A 27038-nucleotide genomic window follows, 5' to 3' on the forward strand; every position below is an offset into this window, starting at 1 on the left:
GGCGGGAACGGGCGAACTAGGCCGCAGCCTCTACCGGAGCCCCAGCTCCCCTGAGGCTGCCTCACGCGGCGCCTCACGCTTCCCGCGCTCTTACCCTCCTTCCCGGCGCGCGGCCTACGACGCAACGCCTCCAGTTTCCATAGCGCCGCAGCTATTGGGAGCGAGGAGGGAAGAGAGAAATAACCCCGCCCCTTTCCGGGCGCGCACGCGCAAGGCAAGGCCCATCTCGCGACAAGCGTCCTGAACCCCGCCCCCCCCCCCGCCTCCGAGCTAGCTCCTCCTTTTCCCTTCGTACCCAATGCACGCTTCTGGCCACGCCCCCTCTCCTCTTCTAAACCCGGTTCCCCAAGCACTGCAGGCAATCCCCACTGCGCAGCCGCAGCAAGGGTGAAAGAGTGACACGAAAGGCCCGAGGAAGGCCGGAAGTCCCCCGGCGCCTGGGGTTGCTGCCGGTCATTCCTTGGCCCCGCCCCTTCCCCCGGGCTGGAGGCGGGGGTGAGTTTTCCCCGCGGCGCGTCCGAGGCGGGCTGCTCCGAAAGCCCTGCGGAGGTTCCAGCCGAAGGGCTCCGTCTTTCAGGCGTCGCTTGCAAAAAAAAGGGGGGAGGCAAGGGATATTAATTAAAAAAATATATATATATGATGGGTTAATGAATTGCTTTTTATTTTGCCAGCCTTTGGAAACCTGATGCTTCTGGTTCTGGAGCGCTGCAGCTTGTTGCAAAAAAGAGAGAGAGAGAATCACGGCATGTGTCTGCGAAGCCCCGTTGAGTTCAATGGGACTTCTTGCTCAAGGTAAGGATACACGGGAGTTGCTACAGCTAGCAGTGGGATTTTGCAAGCGGAGGAGCGCAAATGTCAGTTTCCTTGGAAACCAGGATGCAGCTGGGTATTTTTTATTTTATACACTGCTTGATTTTACCAGCAAAGTAACAAACCTCAAAGTGGTTTACGGAAAGCGTAAAATCAGGAGAACATTTACCGTACATTATAACATGCAAAAAGTTAGAACACTAAATCAGATCAAAACTCACGTCAGCATTTCTAAGCACCTGGGACAGCGTGCGTAAACAGTGTATTTAGCAGGCACCGAAAAGAGCACAGTGTAGTTTTTAGCTCTGGCATAAGTAATGTGAAGGTTGCAACCCAAAGAGCTTTCTTTCTGGTAGAGCCGTGAGCAATTCTTAGGCGATTGTTTTGCATGTTGAAGCTCGGGGCCGTCTTTAGCATATGCGGCACCGGGGTGCAAAAAAATTGCCCAGCGCCCCCAATTTGGGGGGAGGGCAGGCCAAAGTTGTTGAGATTTTGGGGGGCATGCAACTCTCTCCCATGCCACTGTGAGTGGAGGGAAGAGAGCAACCCCCACAGCGGCTTGGGCGCACAACTCTCTCCCATGCTGCTACAATGGGAGAGCAATCCCCACAGAGGCTTGGGAGGGAAGCTGCACGCCTCTTGACAGCCCACCAATCCCAGGTGCGCAGGAGGGTGGAGCCAGCCAACTGCCTCAGAGCAGCAGAAAAGCCTGCGGCGCTCTGAAGGGCTCTGCTCCACCTGGCAGCGGCTGTCAGCTGGCCTGGCTCTTCAATCCCTGGACTTCTGGCCTTGCGCCCCTGAGAGCCCAGCGCCCAGGTGCTGCACACCCCTAGTGCCTATGGGTAAGCCGGCCCTGTTGAAGCTTCATATAGTTTTTGTTTACAACATACAAAGCAGGTACAGGCTTCTTGTGCCCTGAGCTAGGGCAGCTAGCCGCAAAAGAGGACCATTCATTTTCCACTGTGTAAAGGTAAAGGGACCCCTGACCATTAGGTCCAGTCGTGGACGACTCTGGGGTTGCGGCGCTCATCTCGCTTTATTGGCCAAGGGAGCCGGTGTACAGCTTCCAGGTCATGTGGTCAGCATGACTAAGCCACTTCTGGCGAACCAGAGCAGCGCACGGAAACGCCGTTTACCTTCCCGCCAGAGTGGTACCTATTTATCTACTTGCACTTTGATGTGCTTTAGAACTGCTGGGTGGGCAGGAGCTGGGACTGAACAACAGGAGCTCACCCCGTCACAGGGATTCAAACCGCCGACCTTCTGATCGGCAAGTCCTAGACTCGGTGGTTTAACCCACAGTGCAGAGGGTATTTTAGTGCATGAAGTGACAAGCTGTACCTGCTGAAATCCCTCTTCTACACAATTGCCAAAGGCTGCATACCTAGTCCTTCAGGGGCACAGTTAACCCATTCAGGACCAGGGAGTCCTCCACAGCTGCCCGCCTCCTGTTCCCCCAAAACAGTACTTCTAACCCTAGCCTGCCGGAGAGCATCAAACAGTGCGACCAAGGCAGTTTCAGTGAATCCCAACTGGAAGGGATCCAATGGAATGGAAGATTTTAGGGACATTCTTCAAGTTGAGATCGTATATTTCCTCTACTTGAGAGGCCTTCCTTCAGGTCCTGGCTCTGAGGCAAGGCACATGGGTAGCTAACTGACCTTGTCGGCTGCGGTGCCCAGGATTTGGAACAGCATCCCAAGAGAATTTTAACTGATCCCCTCACGGTCTGCTTCTTAGATGGGTGGCAGTGACTATTCTATTCAAGCAATCTTCTGTAGGAGTCTGATTTTATTATAATAAATAGCTTTGTGGCATCGTAAAGACTGACAGATCTATTATGTGAGATAGCCTTCCCCCAATCGGTGCCTGTCAGATTCCCCCGCCCCTCCAATTAGCTTGTATGGCTAATTGCATTATGGGAGTATTAGTACAAAAAAAGAAGGGCAGCAGTTTGGGGAAGGCCGTCATAGGTTTTCATGAGCCGCAGTCCCATTTCATCAAATACATTATGGAATTATGAGTTTGTCTACAGCGATATCGGAGGGGAACAAAACAAGTAGACTGTTAATCACACTGGCTGTTCACAGCGCACTTGTTGTGGATAATACAGGATAATGCCTAATGCATCTGATGAAGTGCACTGTATTACACTAAGACTCATTCCCTAATAAATTGGTTACTCTTTACACTGCCACAAGACTCTTTTACTGCTTTTGGAATGTTTTGACTATGTATTTTGCAGCCCTTTCAAGATTGTTTGTATTTTGTTGTGAACTTGAACCATAGTTTTTTCCTTGATTTTATTATATAGCTGTCTTCATATTTGTAAACCTCCTTGTTTGTTATACTTAAAAATAAATAGGGGCATGTAAATAAATCAGTAATAGTAATAATAAGATTGGGAAGGACAAGGTGGAAATCTTACTGGCCTAAGTTTGGACATACCATATTTTTTGCTCTATACAACTCACTTTTTCCCTCCTAAAAAGTAAGGGGAAATGTGTGTGCGTCTTACGGAGCGAATGCAGGCTGCGCAGCTATCCCAGAAGCCAGAACAGCAAGAGGGATTGCAGCTTTCACTGTGCAGCGATCCCTCTTGCTGTTCTGGCTTCTGAGATTCAGAATATTTTTTTCCCTTGTTTTCCTCCTCCAAAAACTAGGTGCGTCTTATAGAGCGAAAAATACGGTAATTGCCACAATCTCACCACACAATGCTCTCGAAGATATCTAACAAAATGACTAAGCTTTGTGTGATGCCATAAAATGCCGTCTTATACAATACCTATTCACTTTTAGCTGACCTTTCATAGGAGGCGTAAGGTCTGATATAAGCCGGGATTTGAGAGCAGAAGGATTCCTTTTTTTTGCTCCTGCACTGCCACAATTTTTTAATTTTATTTTTAGCGTTAAATGCTAAGAACTTATATCTTTTTTGTGTGTACTGGTCACTGTATTAATCATTTCTTAATTTTTCTTTCTCTAAAGGTTGCCATGATGTTAATGCAATCTATGCCACTAGCCTTTGCTAGCTGTTTCTGTGTGCTTGTAAAATCTGATGATGAACAATCAGGAAATGAAATGAGCTAGAAGAAGAGGAGGAGGAACTATTTCACATGTAAATTGGGGCTTGAGAACTCAAGTCTGCAGAATGAATGAAAGTGGGAAATCCTCAGAGAAGAACATAGAGGAGGATGCAAAAGATTATAGAGATTTTCCTGAGAGCTTTAACCAGCTTGAATTGTTGGAGACCCACCGGCACCTGATCCCCACAGGAACACAGAGTCTTTGGTCTGGAGATTCTGACGATGAAGATCAGGAAGAAAAAACCGAGGAATGGTACCAGGCTCAAGAGAAGAAGCTGGAAAACAACCCAGATAAGCTTCTGCTTTGGGCAGCAGAAAAAAATAGAGTAAGCCATTTTGTAATCACATTTCGGAAATTCATATTGGGGCTGTGTGTGTTGTCCACAACCTGATGTGGACAATCATTCCAGGCTTCATGATTTATGAAGCTGATAATGAGTGCCAAAGCTGAGCGCTCTTCCTTTCCGTTCTCCCTCCTCTCATCATGTTCTGGCTTTGGCACAAAGTTGTTGATGATTTATTATTATCACAAGTGAATGATTCATTACATTTGTTATGCACTTTGTACAAAAAAAAGTCTCAAAATGCTTTAATTGGATACAATACCAACAGATAAAATAAATTAGAAGGCAAAGATCTAACAAACTATACAATACAAAATTCCTAAAAAGCTCATCTAAGAGTGCAATAGGCCTACCTCTCTGCCTTGGCCCCCACCCAACTAAAGGATGAGCACCACAGTGGATGCTAACTTAAATATTATCCAAGAACTGGATTCTTTTAAGCTATTTTCCTGATTTGTTAACCCTAAGTCACAGTACCCCAGTGAAGACTTTTTTTCTGGCTGAATACCAACCAGGAACATCTAATCAAAACCAGGGTGCAGTGAGGGAACCGAGGGTTGCTCAGACCTGGTACCCATTCCTAGCTTCATAAATAAAGTTTAGTGAAGCCCTGGATTATTGTCAGAATTGGGGCACTGTGGCATGCTTCCTGCTATGCAGAAAAACTGTACAGTGGTACCTTGGGTTAAGTACTTAATTCGTTCTGGAGGTCCATACTTAACCTGAAACTGTTCTTAACCTGAAGCTAATGGGGCCTCCCACTGCTACTGGGCCACTGCTGCGCGATTTCTGTTCTCATCCTGAAGCAAAGCTCTTAACCCGAGGTACTATTTCTGGGTTAGTGGAGTCTGTAACCTGAAGTGTCTGTAACCCGAGGTACCACTGTATATCACTCCAAAGCCCTTCCAGGAGAGATGGGGCAAAAACATCATATCTAAGTCAACTCTGTGTTCCATTATTACTATTTATTAAATAATTTTGAATACCACCCTTCATCCGAAGATCACAGGGAAATTCACAACATAAAAATACAAAACGAAAACATGAAATGCATAATAAAATCTGAAGCAAACAAACCAATAATTGCCCTCCCAAGGAACACATTTTAAAAGCCATAGAATGTTAATGAGCCAAACGCCTGGTTGAAGAGAAACGTTTTCATCTGGCGCCTAAAGATATGTAACGAAGGAGCCAGGCGAGTCTCATGGGGGAGAACATCCCACAAACTGAGGAGCCACTGCAGAACAGGCCTTTTCTGTGTTGCCATGCTCTGGCCCTCTTATGGGGGAGGCACACGAAAAAGGGTCTCAGGCGGTCAGGTCCAGGACAGGTCACATCATTAGGCTGAGAGAGAATAAATTTGACTGAGGTTCTGTGAGCTTTATAGCCAAGCAAAGTATTGGTTCAATGTCTTCAGTGCTGCTCTTGCTGTAAAAGCAATGCGTCTAGCTTGCAGGCTTGCTGAAACTTATTTGTCTCTTCACCCCCGCAGCTCAGCACAGTGCAAAGGCTCCTGTCTCAAAACCTTGCTCCAGTAAATGTCCAGGATGAAGATTTCTATACCCCTCTCCACCGGGCTGCCTATAACGGGCACTTGGAAGTTGTACGGGAACTGATTGCCCACGGCGCGGATGTCCATGCCTTGACAGTGGATAGCTGGACTCCCCTGCACAGTGCCTGCAAGTGGAACAACACCAAGATAGCATCGTTCTTGCTCCAGCATGGGGCAGATATCAATGCTCAGACCAATGGCTTGCTGACTCCACTTCACCTTGCAGCAGGGAACCGGGAGAGCAAGGAAACCCTCGAACTCTTGCTCATGAATCGCTACCTAAAGCCAAATCTCAAGAACAACTTGGACGAGACGGCGTACGATATTGCCAGGAGGACTGATATTTATCACTACCTGTTTGAGATTGTCGAAAGTTGCACAAATTCTGCGTCCGATTCTTAGAAGTTGCATACGTTTGAATGTCGAAACACACACACTGCCAGGGCCTTTGTAAGAAGTTCTCTTTGTAATTGCACTCAAAAGTCGGTGCTTTCAACCCCACCTCTTTGGTGTAGCTTTTACTCTGTGAGATGCTGAAATGAGGTCTCGTTTTGTTACGATGTCATTATTTTTATACTATAAACCACTCTACCCTTAAACTTGTGAAACATTTCCACTTTTACTTGAAAAGCTTTGGAGGAATCCTAAATATCTTGGGGCCATTGACCACTTAACGTGGCAGAAGTACTCCCATCTGTCAATCTCATATCCCAAAGCATGGGACTACACAGGAGTTGGGAACTAGCATTGTTTGAAACATTTGGGGTGTTTTGTTTTTTTCCTTTTAAAACCATTGAGAATTACTGAGACCTCTCTGCTGACTTACAGGGGCTGTGCTTGAGCAGAAAGAAACCCGTACAGCCTCCAGGCAGTTGTAATGAGGTTAGCAGCTGCCCATCAACAGAGGAAAAATACCTTCTCAGCTATTAAAAACTGAGCTACCCTGAAATCAAAAAGTGCAATGTGATGGTCAGATTTCAGTGTCTGGTGCAATATATAATATACCTTGTCTGCCTACCTTCAAACCATAACATTTTATGTGCTCAGATTTTAAAGGGATAACGTGAATGAATGGAAATAATATGCTGGGATGACATTATTTATTTGATGGCTGTGTGAGCAGGATTTGAATCCTCATTCAATCCTACTGAAGAATTCAATTGTTGAAAGTTACGTGGATGCTTAACAGCGATAGATTTTTTCAGAAGCAAACCTGGGAGCAGAAAACATTACCCGGAAGTGGCACTATGAGATTTCAGAACTTGGTAATTCATGTACTTTCTTCCTTTGTTACATTTTCATATAATGGACAGGGATGAGCTGGATTCCCATTCATGAACGAGAAGTAGCCTGTAGTCACACACAGAGGTTTTATCCATTCCAAAGATACTTGGGGCTGGTTCACATAATACTTTTAAAATACAAGTTTGAAAAAGTTCATGTAAACAGTAGGTGTTGTCTCTCTACGGCTACATGTAATTCCCCCTATAAATCATATTGACTTGTACCAGATAGAAATTGGTACAAATAGCTTCTCAATTTCATGTACAGTGTCAATGGGTAATGTATGAATTGACATACATGTAAACACTGTGTTCGCTCCTTTTGAATGCCTTGTGTGAATTAGCCCTAAATTAAAAGTCAGACCCACTGACATTGGGTGGTAATGTGATGTTACCTCATAACTCGATTCACTGAGGCTGTTCTTGAATAAGTGGCCTAAAGGCTACAATCCAAAACTTGTAAGCTAAAACCCACCTAACTCTGAAATAGACAAACAATCATCAGTGGTAGATCAGTGAGGGAAACTCTGGAGCAAAGTGGCTTGCGTATTGAAGCCAACAGTCCTTAATTTTGTAGTCCAAAGACCCAGTTCTGATTACTACTTACAGACTTGAACTTCTTGACTAAATGTGGCTGTGTGTGCGGCACTCCAATGTGGTCTATAAACTACTTGAATTGACCAGAAAATTACTAGTAATTTTCATTGTTCATTTATCAGCAGACTTTGCTCCATATAATCACATAGTTCCTGCTAAAATCAGTAAAATAATTTCCCTAACTTACTAGAAAGTAAGCCTCATTGTAATTGTAATAGGCAGGTTTAGTTTTCTGAACTGATTACCGGTGCTTAGCATTAGGCTACACATTCTGCTGCTCTAATGGCACCTCTAAATAAATGTTTCAAGATTTGACATCCAAGCCATTTTAAGTTAGTAGTATGCTAATTAAAGTGGCTAGCAGATCGCCATCTTAAAGTTGCACTACAAATTTAAACTGCTTAGGGACCAGTTTAAATGTGACAATTTCTCCCAAAAGAACACCGTGATTTGTAGTTTTGTCAGTGCTAAGACTTCACTGGAAAATGATTGCCAATTTTATCTCAAACTGCAATTGCCATTCTGTGGTTGGGAGCTGTGACTAATAAGCAGGTCTGAAACCATTTTAAAGGTGTAGTGTAGAAAAAGGAATTTTGTAGTACGTCGTAGTGCAAAATTCTGAAGATTTACTGTAACTGAAAGCTGTAAAGCACTAGTATGTTGTAACAGAGAGAACTGGAGTATTTATTATTGTATGAAACGACAAATACAGATGATATCAAAGTTCACTTTAAAGATTTTTTTATTTTTTGTGAGGTACTTGTTAATGTTTGAAAACCGCATGAAAAGTGAAATGGAATGTAACTGAACTTAATACAGGTAACACTTGAAATACAGTATACTGTAATTCTGCTGTGAGTCTTATTTAAAAATAAAATATTTAACACAGTGAAACGTGATCAGGTCTTCAGCTGCAAGGTTCGTTGCAATGATTTGTGGGTTGATTAAGAGCAGTACAGTACTCTGGATACTAACAGCTTTCAGAAATACAGTGCAGCTAAATATCTAAAGGTCTGTATTAAGGGGAAATGAGTAATTGTATGTGTGTCACTGAGGGATTGTGCTAGAGCACTTTCAGGAAAACCAACACTGTCCTTTTTAAAATTTAATTGCATGTATATGTTGGCATTTCTTTGAGACTGTGAGTGGGGCTCACTACTGCCTGTGGTTGTGGTGGAACACAATACTGAGTGTTGTGTGATTAACAGCACATGATCATATGAAGCTGCTTTTTACTGAGTTGAACTGCTAGTCTGTCTAGCTCAGCATTCAAAATAAAATAAAAGAAAAAAATTCCTTCCAGTAGCACCTTAAAGACCAACTAAGTTAGTTCTAGGTATGAGCTTTCGTGTGCATGCACACTTCTTCAGATACACAGATGTGTATCTGAAGAAGTGTGCATGCACACGAAAGCTCATACCTAGAACTAAGTTGGTCTTTAAGGTGCTACTGGAAGGAATTTTTTTTCTTTTATTTTGTTTTGACTATGGCAGACCAACACGGCTACCTACCTGTAACTAGCTCAGCATTGTCTCAGCTGATTAGTAATATGCTTTTAAATAGAGATTCCAGAAATTGAGCCTGGGACCTTTTGCATTCAGAGCATGTTATTGGCACTGAGCTGTGGTCCTCTCTCATGCTCAGTGGGATTGTGACTCCTCATACCATGTGGCCAGCTGCTGAATTTCAAAATCTGTTTGGGAAGATGTGTTTTTGCTGGAACTAAGCCTATTTGCCAAACCATGGTGTGTTTGGTGGGAAAGTGCATCGTTTGTACCTTATCCTATGTGATTCTCAAGATATCCAAGATTGTAAGTATGCTTATAGAAAACCCACATACCATTTTAGTTTATCAGATGTATTTGCATTATATTTGGATGTCTTCTATGTGATGTCACTTCTGAAGCAAGTAGCAGCACACAGGGACCATACATATTTTAACTATTCTTTTCCCAGGCCTAGTCCAGCACACGGAAAGCACACAGCAGGAACAAAGAGATGGAGAATCTGGTAGCTGGCGTTACCCATAGTAGCATTTCTGAAGCCTTAACCTCAAAATGTTCGTTCAGCTAGAAAGCCATAGCTTACATTCCTATGCAGTGTGTTTACCTACCTCTATTAAAAAATGATTTTACAATCCTACCCAATGCAGGTTTGCTTGGAAGTAAGTAAGTGTGGCATAGTGGTTAGAGTACTGGAGCTGGGTTAAAGTCCCCCCTCAGCCATGAAGTTCAGTGGGTGAACTTGGGCTTGTCACCGTCTCAGCCTAACGTGCCTCCCATGATTGTGGTGTTAAAAATGGGGCAGGGGGAGAGAACCATGTTTGACCATTCTTGACCTTGGAGGAATGGTTGGCATCCATCTGTCTCAGGAGACAATGGAGGTGTGAGCCTTTGGGGTCTGAAGTCAAACTGTTGGAAAGTTTCAGCACGTGTTTCTGCTGTAGAGAGCGATACAGGAAATACATGTTGTGTTGCAGCTCGGGCAAATGGAGGCATCCATCTGGGTTTACTTATTAGATTTATATCCCACCATTTTTTTCTTTTGGGTTTACACGAGCTACAATATGCTTAATTGTGTGTTTCATTTAGGGGCTCCCCCCCCTTGAAGTCAACAGCTGGGAGATAACCTGCTCCGCTTTGCCTAAGACCCAAACGCAATAGTCCTTCTTGCGCCGGTTCAAATCCACGGGCTTAAAGCATGCCTAACATGTTGTATTCAGGCCAGATGTGGGGGAACCTTTGGCCCTCCAGATGTTGTACTCCCTGGCCACTGGCTGTGCTCTTTGGGGCAGATGGGAGTCTAGGAACATCTAGGCCAAAGGGTCTCCACATCCGATTTAGTTCTAGGTGTGGATTTCAGCGGGGCCATTTCCATGGGGGGGGGGAGCTCTGGTTGAATGTCTGCCTGAAAGGCAGGTCACAGAAGCCCTGATTGGGATGTGGGTGGCTAAGTGGGAAAGGGGGGAGATGTAGGCAAGCACACTGGTACAAGAAGTTGCAGAGCTGAGCTCTGAGCTCTGCAAGTGTGGCTTTCTCCCAGTTGAAGTGCAGAGTGGACATTCGCAGGGAAACCAAAATGCTTGTTTACAAAGCTATTGTACTACCAACCTTACTGTATGCTTGTGAAACATGGACCACTTATAAAAGCCATCTCCAACTCCTTGAAAGATTCCATCAACTGATAAATTTTCCACATCACTTGGGAAGACAGGTGAACTAATACCAGTGTACAGGAAGAAGCAAAGATCACCAGTGATTCTTCAACATCAACTTTGTTGGACTGGTCATGTTGTGTGGATGCCTGATTATCGTCTTCCAAAGCAACTACTCTATTCCGAACTTAAAAATGGAAAGCGTAATGCTGGTGGTCAACAAAAGAGGTTAAAAGACTCTCTCAAGGCAAATTTTAAAAAATGTAGTATAAACACCAACAACTGGGAAACACTTGCCTGCGAGCGCTCCTGTTGGAGAACAGCCTTTACCAAAGGTGTCATGGGCTTTGAAGACACTCGAACTCAGGACGCAAGGGAGAAACGTGCTAAGAGGAAGGCATGCTTGGCAAACCCTCACTGGGATCAACTCCTGCCCGGAAACCATTGTCCCCACTGTGGAAAGACGTGTGGATCCAGAATTGGCCTCCACAGTAACTTATGGACTCACTGTTAAAACCGTGTTTGTGGAAGGCAATCTTACTGGGCTACGAGTGATCGCCGAAGAAGAAGAAGAAGAAGAAGAAGAAGAAGAAGAAGAAGAAGAAGAAGAAGAAGTTGTTGCAGGTGCCTCACCAGCCTTCGACAGCAGCGCTTTGGCACTGTGACGCCTCTGCTCGCTTCACCCACCATCCATTCCCGCCGGGCTTCTTAGCGCAGTATCCGTCGCCATGGCAACGCCCAAGAGGCCCGGGCCTAGTCTCACTCTAGGCCGCCTCTCTTCCTGCGCTTTCCCCCGGCCCCGGGGAGCGGGAAACTTAACTCCCAGGCTCCTTCTTCAGCTCCCCCGGGGGAGGCGAGTCGCGAGCTCCGGGCTCCCCCTTCTTCTTCCTCCTCCTCCTCCTCCTTTCTCCGCCTCGGGCTCCTATGGCAACGGGCCCGCGCGTCTCCCACTCGCCTGGGCGCGGCTGGTGCAAGAGGCGGCGGCGGCGGCGGGCGGCGAGGCATGAGAGCGGCGGCCGGAGAGCAACTGGAGCCGAGTCCCGGGGAGCCGGGGAGCAGCCGGAGCTACGCGGAGTACAATGAAGCGGGGCAGCCCTGTGAGTGGGGAGGGGTCGCCGAGGCGGGGGGGGGGGGACACACGCACAACCACGTAGACCCCTCCAGGGCTGGAAAGCGTGGCAGCCTCTCTCGAGCCAAGGGGAGTGGGTAGGTGGGGGCATTGCTGTCGCTGCTGCTGCTACCCCTCTCCTGTGCAAAATGTGGGGTGCTGCCCTCTCCCCTCCACCCACCCCCCATTAGAGGGAAAGGGCACCCCACCCTCTTGCTACAGATAGGTAGCCGTGTTGTTCTGCCATAGTCAAAACAAAATAAAAAAAATCCTTCCAGTAGCACCTTAAAGACCAACTAACTTAGTTTATTTTGTTCCCACCCTCTTGCATTAGGCACCATTGGAGCCCCTCCGCTCCAGTGCCCTTTGCCCATGATGTTGTACAATGTTGACATCCCATTACAAGGGGACATATGCTGGGTTCCTCTAGTGCAGGGGTGGGGGAAATCTGCCACCTCCCAGACTAAATGATTACACTAGTCATGGGGAGGAGCAACAAGTTGCAGTGCAATTCAAACTTCACCTCCAAACATGGGAGTAGCCAAGATGGGGAGGGGAGGGGCGCGAGAACCAATGTGATTTGTTGAATAGGGGCAGCTGCCTATTCCTCCAGACACTGGACAGACTATTCAAGCACCCCTTTGGCTCTTGAGATTTCAGCAGGAATTGTTTCCTTCGGAAGCATAACTTTACAACCTTAAAAGGTCACCAAGCTTCAGGAAAACAAATCAAGAGCCGCTGTTCTCTGAATTCTGGGACCATTTTCATATTCTGCACCTTTCCGCCACTCCCACAGAATGGCAGTATACGCATATTACCTATTATCGCTCCATGTAGCAGTTCAGATGAATAGTGTATGCAGTTAAAAAGCATTTAGTTTGTTTCAAAAACCTGTTACATATACAGTACTGTATAATATAACTTTATACAGTGCCCTCTAGTGCCCCAAAAGTGAAGATAAGGTCCCTTTCCCAAACAATCCGCTATATTATACAGTACAGTACATAATTTTTTTCAGTACCACTCCATACCTCTGTACCACTGATTCCTATATGGTTATGAATCCTTATAAGTGACCTTCAATTAAAATGGGAAGCATGATGCTTCCAGCACAGTCTTAACCAGCCTCCTCAGAAGTAAGTTCCACTGAACTCATTTTGGCTTACTCCCAAGGAAGTGGGGTTAGGATTGCAACATTTGTTACTATGCCCCAGTGTTCAGCGAAGCATCACTTCTGCTTGTTGTAAATCATGCAATGGGAAACCTCATCAGTCAGTCAATGTAACGGCTTTGGATTCTTCTGAGTCTTTAATTATGGAATTAATGTGTGGTGATGCACACACTGGGAGAGGGCCATAGCTCAGTGACAGAGCTCATGATTTGTGCACATAGTGCTCCATTTTCAACCCACAATATCCCTAGGTAGGACTGGGAAAAACCTGTCTGAAACCATAGTGAGGCAATGTAGAATACTGAACTAGATGAACCAGTGGTCTGAGTTACTGTCTTCACTGGTGTGTTATGGGAAAATATAAAATAGTTAGTGATTGCATGGAAGATTATTGCACTTCTCAGTATTATTTCCATATCTGCTATATCTTGCACCTGAGAACAGAGTACCAGAAAAGAATATTTGAGCTAAGGGTGCATCAGTGACTTAAATAAAACATGATTGATATTTTTCATTTCACATTTTTTAAATGTTTTGTTTGCATTTTTGAACTTTATATTACAAATGAGAATGATTTTAAATTTTATTATGTCAAATTAGTTAATTCTGATACACAGTTAAGTGAAATAAGGTGTGTATCATACGGGATTCCTTATCCCTGTAAATTGTCTTTAACAAAACAGGGAAGAAGTTTGTATATGTCGAACCACCTAGGAGAGTTAAGGAAGTGCTGGAAGAAGAGCTTTATTTTCGGAGGGATGAATGCAGAATTAAGCACCCTTCAGAAGGTAAGCTCTGTGGCCGGCAAAGGTATAAAGTAAAAATAAAATGATTTAGGGAAGAAAAATTGGAAATGTTTAGTGGATAATAAGTTGTGAAAATCTGCTGTAAATACTGCTTAACTTGAGGAAATATATAAAGTCAGATGTTACGGGTAAAACAAAGTTCTATTTATTTATCATCGTTGTATCTTACAATTTTTCCAGGCATTCAGAATGGTGCATGTCATATTTATTTATAAGTGTGATATCCTCCAGCACAAGGATTTCTGCTTGGACAATGGAAGTTCCTTTCCCTCTCCTCATGCTACTCTGTGTCCTCCACCAATCCTTTTCCAGAGGGTTGGCGTGGGTGGGGGACACAGAGCAGATTTAGAGGATGCATGAGTAGAGGAAATAATTTCTGTTGCCCATCAGAAGTCATGGTGCTAGCAGAAGCACTTCATTGGAGAGCTCCCAGTATATCTTACCTGCCCTTCACCTTAAGGTTCCAGGGTGGGTTACAACAATATAATAAATTCAGAGGCTCAATACAAGAGCAAACTCTAGCAAAAGCCAGTACATTGGCTTGCCCCTACTGAACTCATTTAGTAACCCAACCAAGTAAGAATCACAGAGTGGGCTCCCCCCCCCCTTTTCATATTAAGTATTTCATTTATCTTTCAGAGTGGCAGTTCTTTAACCACGTTCTCCAGAACAGCTCATTTAAAGTTTAGGGAAGCCTCAACAGAGAAATCCAAAACAGCAGTTGGTAGTTGCAAGCTGGCTTTGAACAACTTATAGAAGAAGAGGGCCAGACCCTATAAATACTGTCACCTTGGCATGTCATCATTTGTATTCAGCCTTTTTATCAAGAAGCTCAAATCAAAATACACAAGTTCAGTAGTGCTTTTTTCTAGAGGTACACAGGGGCACGCATACCCCTAAACATTTTGTGAATCTTTGTACTTTTGTCCGTTTACTGTATTTATTTTCCCCGATATGAACTATAAAATGGTGATTTTCTTGAGTCAAAATGAGAGTACCCCTAAACATTTTTTTAGAAAAAAAGCACTGCACAAGTTTATTCTTTTTATTCTCACAATAACCCTGCAAGGTAGATTAAACTGAGAGAAAGAGGGGTGGGACGGGACTTGACCACCTAGTAAACTTTATGGCTGATTAAGGGGTTGAAACGAAGCCTAAGGCCAATACGCAATTGACTATTCCATACTGATTCTCTGTTAAGACATCCCTCATCCACTTCGATTGACATCTATGTGTATTTTGTTACTCCATGAATTTGCCTTAGCCGGTGGTTTTCAAAGATGCTACCTTGAAGGAATGTTTTCCATAGCTGGGAATCCGTATGGCTTGTGGTGGAACTTTGAACACTGCAGAGGATCCTGTGGCAAGTTTGGTATATGTGGGACACTGGCCTCACAATTTACCCTGCATGAAACTTACAACAAAATTCCTGCTGCTCCCCATTGCTGGAGAACATTAGCAGACTGAGCAAGCTGTCCTTCTGGAAAGCTGCACAGCCATTACCAATTTCATTTAGGAACCCTTGAGAAGCTTCAAAGGAGCCCCAAGGTTCCTGGGAAGCCAGTTTGAAAGCCACTGGTGTAAGCCCTATAGTTGTTAAGTCCTCAGAGTTATCCGCCACATCGTACCACTGCAAAAAATGCGTGAGAGGCTTAATATTTGCATATATCACAGGCCTTGCAATAATATGCAATATACCCAATTGATCACTCTGCTCTGCCGCAGAGGGTCTCCTGCAGATTCCATCTATATCAGGAGGTCCATTCCATACAATATAGCAGGCACGTCCAACATCCATAAGATTTCAATCTACCGTCCAATATCAAAAACTGGTAGTGATCTCCCGCACTCTTCCATTGTCATAATTTTTTTGCTCTATAAGACTCACTTTTTCCCTCCTAAAAAGTAAGGGGAAATGTGTGTGTGCGTCTTATGGAGCGAATGCAGGCTGCACAGCTGTCCCAGAAGCCAGAACAGCAAGAGGGATTGCTGCTTTCACTGCGCAGTGATCCCTCTTGCTGTTCTGGCTTCTGAGATTCAGAATATTTTTTTTCTTGTTTTCCTCCTCCAAAAACTAGGTGCGTCTTGTGGTCTGGTGCGTCTTATAGAGTGAAAAATACGGTATATTTGGCTGAGGAAACCCAGCCAGATGGGCGGGGTATCAGCACCCATCCAGAACTAGGAGGGAGAGGGTGTTTTCTTTCCATGGGAACTGGCGGGAGGGGGGAAAGGGAGGGGGACGTCATTGTCTCTCTCATGTGCCACCCTTCCCTTAGCTCCCTGACTGGGTGCCTCCACAGCCGCAGCCCGTGCAGAGCCCGCACACCTCATCTTCTCGCACACGTACACACAAACACAGCCCAGCTCTTCCTGGGAGCTGGCAGAGCATCCAGTTTCTCCCTTGGAGCCGCCAGGGTAGCATCCCTTTCACATCCCCCCAGGAGTGCAGTGGGAAGGAGAACAGGCAAACACACACACACACACAGAGGCCAGCTCTCCTGGGAGCCAGCAGGGCTCTGTCACGTCCCCCAGGAGCGCAGCAATTGACCTGCGATCGACCATAATCTAGCCCAGGATCCCAATCGACCTGTTGTACATGCCCGCAATATAGGAACAGCATTTAGGAAGGTGGCAGCTTCCCTTTGGAGCGCTCTCCCATTACGCACTATACAGGTGCCAACTCTGTTGTCTTTTCAGGACCTACTGAAGATCTTCCTTTTACAACAAGTGGAGGGTGTGTTTTTTATCCCAGTGTGTGTGTGTATTGGATTGGAAATTTATTATATATATGGGATGCTTTGCAAGCATTTTTACATACAGAGTTGTGGGTTTTTTTAATTGTTTGTGTATATTAACTTGTTTTTTACATATGGACTTGTTTTTATTATGATACTGCTCGGAGATATTTTATGGCAAACCGCCCATAAATGGAATCGAATCAATAATGCAAGGTTCCTTCCAGACCTACAGTTGCACGGTTATGTTTCGTCAGCCAGTGGTTTGTACAAATATTTCGGTCCATGGGTATTAATTGCTTTCCCTCCTACCTGAAAATATAGAAGGTCAGCTTGGAACCCAACTGACAATAATGCTCTTCATATATTTTGAACAGCGGCTCTGGAAGGAATTTGGAGCTTGAAAAGGAATTTCCCAGTGGGAGGCTTCAAACCGGCATCACAGAATCCAAGTAGCTTGCTTTCACAGCCCAAGTACTACTCCAGACATGCCGTAATAAGAAGTAAGAATGAAATATCTGGGGGCTGCATCCTGCATCAGTAAACAACTCTGACTTTCAAAACATTCACCTGGGATTGTCCGTCTTGGTGTGTGAATCCCAGCATCCATCAGCTTTTGAAAAGTCACATAAAACTTTTTTTAAGGGAAGAAAAAAACCAGCACCCTGTTTGTTCTTCACCTTTCCTTCAAGACACTGTATGTTTTCCCCCATTTTATCCTCAGAGCAATCTTGTGAAGTAGACTAAGCTGTGAGAGAGCGAAAGCAAGAAAATGTCCCCCAAGGCTATCTAGTAAAACTTCACAGCTGTGTGAAACCTAGGACTGCATGGTTCTGGTAGGGTAGCGCTCTGCCCGTTAGACACCATACTAGCTGGTCTTTAGATCTTCAGATTTGCGGCTCCGCTTTAGGATTGCTACTCCTGGCTTGCAATGTGGCTTGCAGTGTTTTTAGTCTGGTTTTGCTCCTTGAGATCAGGGACGGGCAGTTGCTGAGGTGCTGGTTCAATTCATGCACTTTGCAAGGGAAAATTATCATAGTGCATAAATGGGCTGCCAGTTCTTGCACAACTCTACATACACAACACATAGGCTAATAGTTAGTAGAGAATATATAATAAAATAATGATATCATTCAGATTGTAGGAATAAGCCAATCAAAGTTCATATGTACAATATAACAGAGTGGTCGTGAGGACCATCAAGCCGTGTGTTCAAAACAGATTCTGCTACTGAAACAGTAGTATCATTCCAGAGACACTGACCTTTTGAAACTTTTGAGACGTCTTCTGTTGAAACTTTTGACAGACTATTGTGAGACTGTCCTTAGACATCTGTTTTGAACACGCGGCTTGACAGTCCTTGCTACCACTCTGTTATATTGTACATATGAACTTTGACTGGCTTATTCTTACAATTTGAATAATATCATTATTCTATTATATATTCTCTCCTAACTATTAGCCTACATGTTGTGTTTGTATTGTTGTGGTTGGTTCTTATTGCAACACAGGGGTTTGTTTTTGGTTCTCACACAACTGCGGAGCGTTAGGGGGATGGAGTCTAGCTGTCCAGGCTCACAGCAGAGATGGCTGTTGCTGCAGCAGGAGAAAGTGCACCTGTCCCCAGTATCAAGCCAATAAAATGCAGCCCAGAAACTCTCGCAGGGACAAGTAAAATCCTCTTGAGGGCAAATAAAATTTTCGAATGTAAAAGAATAACATAACAAGGCCACAGGCAGCACCGCCCTGCTTTGGGAACTTGCAATTACAATCTCAACTCCTGGTTAAAGTCAATAAAGTCATAATAAACCAATAAAGTCAACAAGATTACTCCAAAATAGATGGCCATATTTATTTCCTTACATATACATCCCACCTTCCTTCTATCACTTAAGGCAGCATACAGGCAATCCAGATATTCTGCTCTTCTCCCAAGTGGCTCAGGCCAGCACACTTCATTATCTTCCACATTTAATATCCTCACAACAACCCTGTGAGGTAGTTTAGGTTGTTTTTATATTAGCTTTCTCATTCCCCCCCCCCCCACCGCCAAAGAATCCTACCTTCCATAAACATCTGCAATTTTCCTTAAACTTGTGAACCTACAACTTCATTTGTTTGACTGCAGAAGGTTTCGCACACATTTGCACACTTCAAGCTGTCTTTACCCTTGTTGATTAAAAATGTTAAATAATTTGTGCCCCTCTCTAACTGAATGGATTCAACTTCTGTAGCTGAGAGGCACCTCAGGTAAGTTTCCAGCCCCATTTTTAAAATAATTGTCCGTTTTCTCACACTCAGTGAGATCATGTTATTAAAAACAAACAAACATATATAGTTCATGACACCTTTTTATTAACAAAAAGAAAAAGAAAGCTTGATTGGAGACTGCCCTGTGTTAGGTAGCTAACAAAATGAATACATAAAAGTACATATAAGTGGAAATGCCCTCACCAATAAAACATTTACTAATCTCTGTTTTCATTCTTTTCCCCTCCTGCAGGATAGCCCCTGTGAAAAGCAGTGTTGATGGAAGGGACAGGAACTAGGCAAATTCACAGCTGCTATTTTTATCCAAATGCTGAGTACTATATTCTAGAACTTGGATCATAGCATGTAAAATAAACTTTTCAACCATGCATCAGTCGGTATATCTGTGTTGATCTTCTGTTTAGCTATAAAATGTTCTAGAGCGAAAATGTTTCACCTCTCTAAATTTTTATTACCCGCACAGCATCTGCCTGTTTGGTAGAAGATTGTTCTTTTACTAGTTCATTGGCCCCTTTTTCTGCAAACAGCACAGAAATGCAGGCTAGTAGGGGCTTCCGGGTCAGCGCCATCAGCTAATGGCGGATTTCCTCTGATTCGGAGGGGATCGGCTCCGTGGAAATCGGGTTCGCACCGCTACGGCGAAGCGGGGACCCTATAGGAATCACAGGCGGGTGAAGCCTGTGAACGTGGGACTCGGCGGGCACCTTTTGCGCCCCCCCAACTCGCAAGAAAACCCATTTATGGGCTTCGGAGCGGAGCTGGGTGAGCGGCGCGGTGCTGTGAGTCAATTGCTTCTTTCACGGAGCGAAGCCGCGTAGCCGTTGCTGGAGAGCGCTGACTTTTTCCTGGGACAATTTGAACATAAAAGCAACTACCCGTGAGTAGGGGAAATTGGATTTATTTGAAAAAGAAGGGGGAAAAGACTCAATTGGATACTGAAGTGGGGAGGTCTAAACAGGAAGTCTGCCTTCCGCTTTGTAGATAGATCAAAGCAAAGAGACTTTTAAGCTAAAGCGTTGGAATTACGCTTGAAAAGGACTGTTTTCTAACTTGATAAATTTCTGAATCCCCTTCCTGGGAAGCAGGGAAGGAAGGGGGCTGTGCTTTTGGACTGTACAACCTGCAAGAGAGAGGGAAAGAACTTAAAATCCACTGCTCAAACTTGGGAACGGTCTGCCAGTGAAAAAGACTGTTGCTTTTTAAACTGCGTGCTAGCTGTCAAGAGAAGGCTTTTTGACAGCAAGAGAGATATATTGTGACTAGCTTTTATACTTTGTCTGCTAAAGGGAGAGAAAGCAACTGGAAGGTAACAAAAATTGGAACTGTTTATTTTTCTCGGGTGGAGTTTAAAAGAAGAAGAAGAAGAAGAAAAGTTACTTTCTTTCTGGACTATTGCAACTGTTTCCACCTAGAGGGACCCTTAGAAATTGCTACAAGGGGAATTTTCCACTGGTAAACAGGAACTGTGTATCTGAGACTGACCTTGGCTCTTCTACTGTTTTAGTGTTATGGCAAATGGGAAAGAGAAAGTAGACTTGTCATTCCCAGACAGAACAACGAGGTCTGGGAAGACCTTGGGGCAGCGAAGGCAATCAACAGCTGGCCTTCCTACTTTATCTGTGACTGTACCAACACAACCTAAGTCTAGTGGAATGTCTTCAGAAGATACTGCAACTAAAAAAATTGACTTAAACACAGAAACGTTAAACAGTTTGGGACAGAAGGTTAACTGTAATACAGAATCTATTCAGAAATTGTTGCAGGAATCCACCTTGACCCAGGAAAAAGCTGCTGCTGTGGAATTTAAGGTAACGCAATTGGAAACAGAGAAGCTTCCATACCTACAGAAACAAATTGAAGACCATAAACTGACGTTGTCTATGATTGAATTGAAGGAAAAACAGACGAACCTAAGGATTAGAGCTGTACCTGAATTGGAGAAGGGCACCCTGATAGATTTTTTGACACAAGAATTTGCAGAGTTTTGGAAGTCGGAATTGAAACAAGAAGAATTTAAAATTGTGAGGGCTTTCAGACTAGGAAAAGGAGGAAAGAAGATCAAAATAAGGGATTGTCTGATTACCCTCCGATCTAAAGAAGAAAGAGACAAAATTTTGGGTTTGCATTTCCAGAATCCTTTGATAATTCTGCAATCAAGAGTGGAAATTTTCAAAGAAACATCTTTTGAACCTACTGAACATACCGAAACATCTTTTGAACCTTAGATCCAATTTTGGAGACCTGGTTGCCCTTCTGAGAAAGAATAAAATTATTTTCAGGTGGGAATTCCCTCAAGGCCTATCTTTTAGCTACAAAGGAAGAAAGATAAAAATAAGATCAGTGGAGGAAAAAGACAAGTTTTTGGGAAATCACGAAGAAGACCTGCAGAAAGGACTTGGAAAAGAGCCAGAAGCTTTGGACAAGAGTTCACCAAAAAAAGGGAAACCAATGCCACCGACTGATATAGACAATCTACTGGGTGCTGTTGGAGGAAAAGCAGTGTAATTACATCATGACACTGCAAGCATTAAGTTGGAATGTGAATGGACTGAACTCCCCGGAAAAGAGGAGGAGAGTTTTTCATATATTAAAAAAAGAACAATTGGACTTGATTTGCTTACAAGAAACACATGTGACAAGGCTGCATCGGAAGATTCTGAGTAACAAAAGATTAGGAGAGGAATTTATCTCATCAGATAAAGTTAAGAAAAGAGGAGTAGTACTTTGATATGGCTGACAATATGGACCTTGTTGATATTTGGAGAACTAAGAACCCCTTGAGAAGAGAAGGAACTTTCTTCTCTGAAGCCAAAATGACATGGACAAGAACTGACCAAATTTGGGTAACTAGGGGGCTGGCCCCGAAGATTAAAAAAGTGGAAATTTGTCCTAAAACGTGCTCCGACCATAATGCCGTGAAGATGGAAATGACATTAACACCAATTGGTTCCTTTAGATGGAGGATGAATGACTCCTTGTTTAGGAATGAGGAAGTGACTAAAAAGGCCCCCAAAAACTTGAGAGACTACTTTGAGATAAATATGAATACCACTACTGAAAAAAGAGTAATTTGGGACGCAAGCAAAGCAGTTATGAGAAGGTTTTTGATACAACAAAATGCAATTAAGAAGAAAGCTCAAAATGAAAAAAAGGAAAAAATCTTGGAGAAAATAAAGGAAGGAGAAAAGAGACTGAGAGCAAAACCAAAATCACAGGAGATCCTGAAAGAGATAAAGCTATAACAAGTACAATATATGAAATTGATGAATCAGGAAATAGAATGGAAGATTAAACAGATGAGACAAAAGACATTTGAATTGGCTAATAAATGCGGGAAACTGCTGGCTTGGCAAATGAAAAAAAGACAAAAACTCAACACCATTACCAATTTGGTAGTGGAGGGAAAGAATATACAGAATCCTGTGGAGATTAGGAAGCGCTTTCAGAAGTATTTTAAACAGTTATATACACAGGAGACCCAGAAAGAAACTGATATTGACCGATTTTTGAAAATAAATGGATTACAAAAAATCTCTCAAGAGAATAAGTTAATGCTAAATTATAAAATAACAGATCAAGAGGTGGAAGGAGCCATTCAGAATATGAAATTGGGCAAATCTCCAGGGCCGGATGGCTTGACTTCAAGATATTATAGATCTTTGAAAGAATGGTTAGTACAGCCTTTGAAGGAAGTTTGTAATGAAATACTGGAGGGGGAAAAGGCACCAGAGTCGTGGAAAGAAGCCTACATTACACTTATACCGAAAACAGCATCGGAGAAGACACAGCTTAAGAACTACCGTCCCATATCTTTGCTCAATGTGGATTACAAAATTTTTGCTGAAATTATGGCTAAAAGATTAAAAAAGGTATTGGTAGAAGAAATCCATAAAGATCAAGCGGGCTTTCTCCTGGGGAGACACTTGTCAGATAACACAAGGAATATAATTAATATTTTAGAAAAATTACAAGTGAATATTAATACTAATGCAGTTTTGATATTTGTGGACGCGGAGAAAGCCTTTGACAATATTTCTTGGAGTTTCATGAAGAAAAACTTACAGGGAATGGGGGTAGGCCAAGGTTTTGAAAACGGTATAGGTGCAATTTACTCAGAACAAAAAGCTAAATTAATTGTGAATAATATAGTTACAGAGGAGTTTAAGATTGAGAAAGGAACACGACAGGGTTGCCCAATCTCTCCATTGCTTTTTATATCGGTCCTGGAGGTTTTGCTTAATATGATTAAAGGTAAAGGTAAAGGTACCCCTGCCCGTACGGGCCAGTCTTGACAGACTCTGGGGTTGTGCGCCCATCTCACTTAAGAGGCCAGGGGCCAGCGCTTGCCGGAGACACTTCCGGGTCACGTGGCCAGCGTGACATCGCTGCTCTGGCAAGCCAGAGCCGCACACGGAAACGCCTTTTACCTTCCCGCTGGTAAGCGGTCCCTATTTATCTACTTGCACCCGGAGGTGCTTTCGAACTGCTAGGTTGGCAGGCGCTGGGACCGAGCAGCGGGAGCGCACCCCGCCGCAGGGATTCAAACCGCCGACCTTTCGATCGGCAAGTCCTAGGCGCTGAGGCTTTAACCCACAGCGCCACCTGCGTCCCTTTAAAGGACCAATTGGTTAAAGGTATACAACTCGGAGCTAAAGAGTATAAATTGAAAGCTTTTGCCGATGATTTACCGTATTTTCCCCTCTATAACACGCAGATTTTTTCTCCTAAAAAGGAAGGGGAAATGTCTGTGCGTGTTATAGAGCGAATGTGTGGTCCCTGGAGCCGAAAAATCAGGCAAAAATCAAATCGCGGCGCTTCACGGAGAAGGGAAATCTGAAAAGAGGAAGCGGCTGCTTTCCTGCATTCTGCCTCAGGGTCTTACTGCCCACCCTCCTCTGTTTCGTTGCTGTGTTTGCTGAAATGGAACAAAGAGCAGGGAAAGCCCCTCCCCTCCAGGCAAGCAGAAGGGAATTCCTCTCTGTGCTCCGGTGCTGCTGGGGGAGAGGGAGAGAGAGGGGGGAAGGGAGAGAGAGGGGGGAGGGAGAGAGAGAGGGGGGAGGGGGAGAGAGGGGGGAGGGAGGGAGGGAGAGAGAGAGAGAGAGAGAGATATGGCTGGCTTGGGTGGGGGGAAACATTTGCCTTTCTTTCCTCCCTCCCGTTAAATCCCTCTCCTGCATTCTTAGCCAGCTGCTTCTCTGCACACCCCTCTCATGTCCCTTCTTTGTTTTTCCTTCGCTCCCCACTTAAAATGTGGTTACAAAGCATAGATCCACATGGATCCTCAGGATCTTTGCATTGGGTCACCCCAAATTCACCATCAGATCACATAGCATGTCCATGGCTACAGCCTGCCCCCCAAAATCACGCACCCACTGTTGCCTGGGGCTGCAATGGTGCAAAAACGTGGTTAAAAAGCATGGATCCACATGGATCCTCAGGATCTTTGCATTGGGTCACCCCAAATTCACCATCAGATCACATAGCATGTCCATGGCTACAGCCTGCACCAAAAAAATCACACACCCACTGTTGCCTGGGGCTGCAATGGTGCAAAAATGTGGTTACAAAGCATGGATCCACAGGGATTCTCAGGATCTTTGCATTGGGTCACCCCAAATTCACCATCAGATCACAAAGCATGTCCATGGCTACAGCCTGCACCAAAAAAATCACGCACCCACTGTTGCCTGGGGCTGCAATGGTGCAAAAACGTGGTTACAAAGCATGGATCCACAGGAATTCTCAGGATTTTTGCATTGGGTCACCCCAAATTCACCATCAGTTCACATGTCTGTGGCCACAGCATGAAGCCCAAAAATGATACATCCACTGTTTCATTCAGAATGTTTTTTCCCTTGTTTTCCTCCTCTAAAAACGATGTGCGTGTTATGGTCAGGTGCGTGTTATAGAGCGAAAAATACGGTAGTTTTGACATTACAGGAGCCAGAATCCAGTACTAAAAGAGTATTGCGATTAATTCAAGAATTTGGTCAGGTTGCGGGATTTAAATTGAATAAGCTGAAAACTAAGGTGTTAGAGAAGAACTTAACAGTGATTGAGAAAGAGAGGTTTCAGAAGGAGACAGGATTAACATTGGTTAAGAAAGTGAAATACCTGGGGGTTAATATGACTGCTAAGAATGTGAATTTATTCAAAGATAACTATGAAAAATGTTGGATGGAAGTGAAAAAGGATTTAGAAATATGGTCAAATTTGAAGTTATCATTGCTAGGCCGAATTGCTGTGATAAAGATGAATGTATTGCCAAGGATGTTATTTTTGTTTCAAACATTGCAAATTTTGGATAAAGTGGACTGTTTCAAGAAGTGGCAGAAAGATATATCTAGATTTGTCTGGCAGGGCAAGAAGCCTCAAATAAAATTTAAGATTTTAACTGATGCTAAAGAAAGAGGGGGATTTGCCCTGCCAGACCTTAAACTTTATTATGAAACAGCCGCATTTTGCTGGCTGAAAGAATGGTTGCTTCTTGAAAACACAGATATTTTGGACTTGGAAGGTTTCAACAACGTATTTGGGTGGCATGCATATTTGTGGTATGACAAGGTCAAAGCACATAAAGCGTTTAAAAACCCTATTGTCAGGAAAGCACTATTTAATGTTTGGATGAGATATAAGGACTTGCTTGAAAATAAAACTCCAAGGTGGTTGTCACCAATGGAAGCTAAGGCTCTGAAAAAACTCAATATGAAGGCAAATTGGCTGAAATATTGGGAACTTTTGGAACAAGAAGGAGATAGATTAAAGCTGCAGAGTTTTGACAAACTAAAAAATAAAGTACGAGATTGGCTTCATTATTATCAAATAAGGGAGGTTTATAACCTGGATAAGAAAATTGGCTTTCAGGTGGAAAAATCAAAATTGGAAACAGAATTGTTAGATCCTAAAACTAAGAATTTGTCAAGAATTTATAACTTGCTGTTGAAATGGAATACCCAGGATGAAATGGTTAATTCTGTTATGATTAAATGGGCACAAGATGTTGGACATAACATTATGATGGCTGACTGGGAACAGTTATGGACCACAGGTATGAAGTTTACGGCATGTAATGGCTTAAGAGAGAATATAATGAAAATTATTTACAGGTGGTACTTGACACCAGTCAAGCTTGCAAAAATTTATCATTTGCCCGATAATAAATGTTGGAAATGTAAAGAGATTGAAGGTACATTCTTTCACCTTTGGTGGACATGCCCAAAGATTAAGACCTTCTGGGAGATGATCTATAACGAAATGAAAAAGGTATTTAAATATACCTTCCAGAAGAAACCAGAGGCCTTTCTCTTGGGCATGGTCGGCCAATTGGTGCGAAAGGAGGATAGAACTTTTTTTATGTACGCTACAACAGCAGCAAGAATACTCATCGCAAAGTATTGGAAGACACAAGATCTACCCACCCGGGAAGAATGGCAGATGAAGGTGATGGAGTACATGGAACTGGCTGAGATGACTGGCAGAATCCGGGACCAAGGAGAAGAGTCGGTGGAAGAAGTTTATCTTCAAAAATATTGCAAAATTAAGGATTGCTAGAAAGATGTTGGAAAAAGAAAATAATGTGGTTTTAGTAGAAATGACATAAAGGATTAAGTAAAAATGAGTTGGTGAAAGAGAATGTAAAATTATGGTATATTAAGACAAATTATTAAGATAAAAATAAGGTTGGAAGGATTTGCTGAAATAACAAATTGAATTAGAATACAAAAATGGGAGGTGTGAGGAGGTCAAGGAAATAAGTGAATGTAAGTAAGTGATGTACAGGTTTGATTTGTTTTTTATATTTTTTCTTCTGTTTTTTGGTTTTTGATGATTTTTTTTTAAATGTATTGTTTTTTCATTTTTTCTTTGATTGTTATTATTTTCTCTTTTTTCTGTAATCTTTAAAATCTTAATAAAAAAAATTATTTAAAAAAAACAGAAATGCAGGCTAGTAAAAGTGGGCTCATATACTGTACAAGCAGTGATGAACAGCTGTATTCAACACTGAGCTAAGCAAAACATTCCACCAGCGCCAGCAGATCTGGGAACAATATAGGGTGTGCGAGCTGGAGGAAGAAGTGGGAATCCTGTTGTTTTTGTGCAACTGTTAATGCCACTCATTTA

At 43.4% G+C, this 27038-nt stretch overlaps 2 protein-coding genes across 2 annotated transcripts; both read left to right on the forward strand.

Moving 5' to 3' along the window:
* The first annotated feature begins 367 nt into the window (after positions 1 to 367).
* Positions 368 to 8571, forward strand: ANKRD49 (ankyrin repeat domain 49). The gene is made up of 4 exons (XM_079974180.1): positions 368 to 495; positions 672 to 792; positions 3799 to 4222; positions 5733 to 8571. The coding sequence occupies exons 3-4, from the start codon at positions 3962 to 3964 to the stop codon at positions 6192 to 6194; spliced, it is 723 nt and encodes a 240-aa protein (XP_079830306.1). The 5' UTR covers positions 368 to 495; positions 672 to 792; positions 3799 to 3961; the 3' UTR covers positions 6195 to 8571.
* A 2968-nt stretch (positions 8572 to 11539) lies between these two features.
* Positions 11540 to 19285, forward strand: LOC307215088 (uncharacterized protein C11orf97 homolog). The gene is made up of 4 exons (XM_079974257.1): positions 11540 to 11923; positions 13789 to 13893; positions 17024 to 17149; positions 19150 to 19285. The coding sequence occupies exons 1-4, from the start codon at positions 11830 to 11832 to the stop codon at positions 19152 to 19154; spliced, it is 330 nt and encodes a 109-aa protein (XP_079830383.1). The 5' UTR covers positions 11540 to 11829; the 3' UTR covers positions 19155 to 19285.
* Positions 19286 to 27038: the final 7753 nt, after the last annotated feature.

Source organism: Podarcis cretensis (assembly GCF_951804945.1).
Source record: "Podarcis cretensis genome assembly, chromosome: 4".
In the NCBI taxonomy this organism is placed as follows: domain Eukaryota; kingdom Metazoa; phylum Chordata; class Lepidosauria; order Squamata; family Lacertidae; genus Podarcis; species Podarcis cretensis.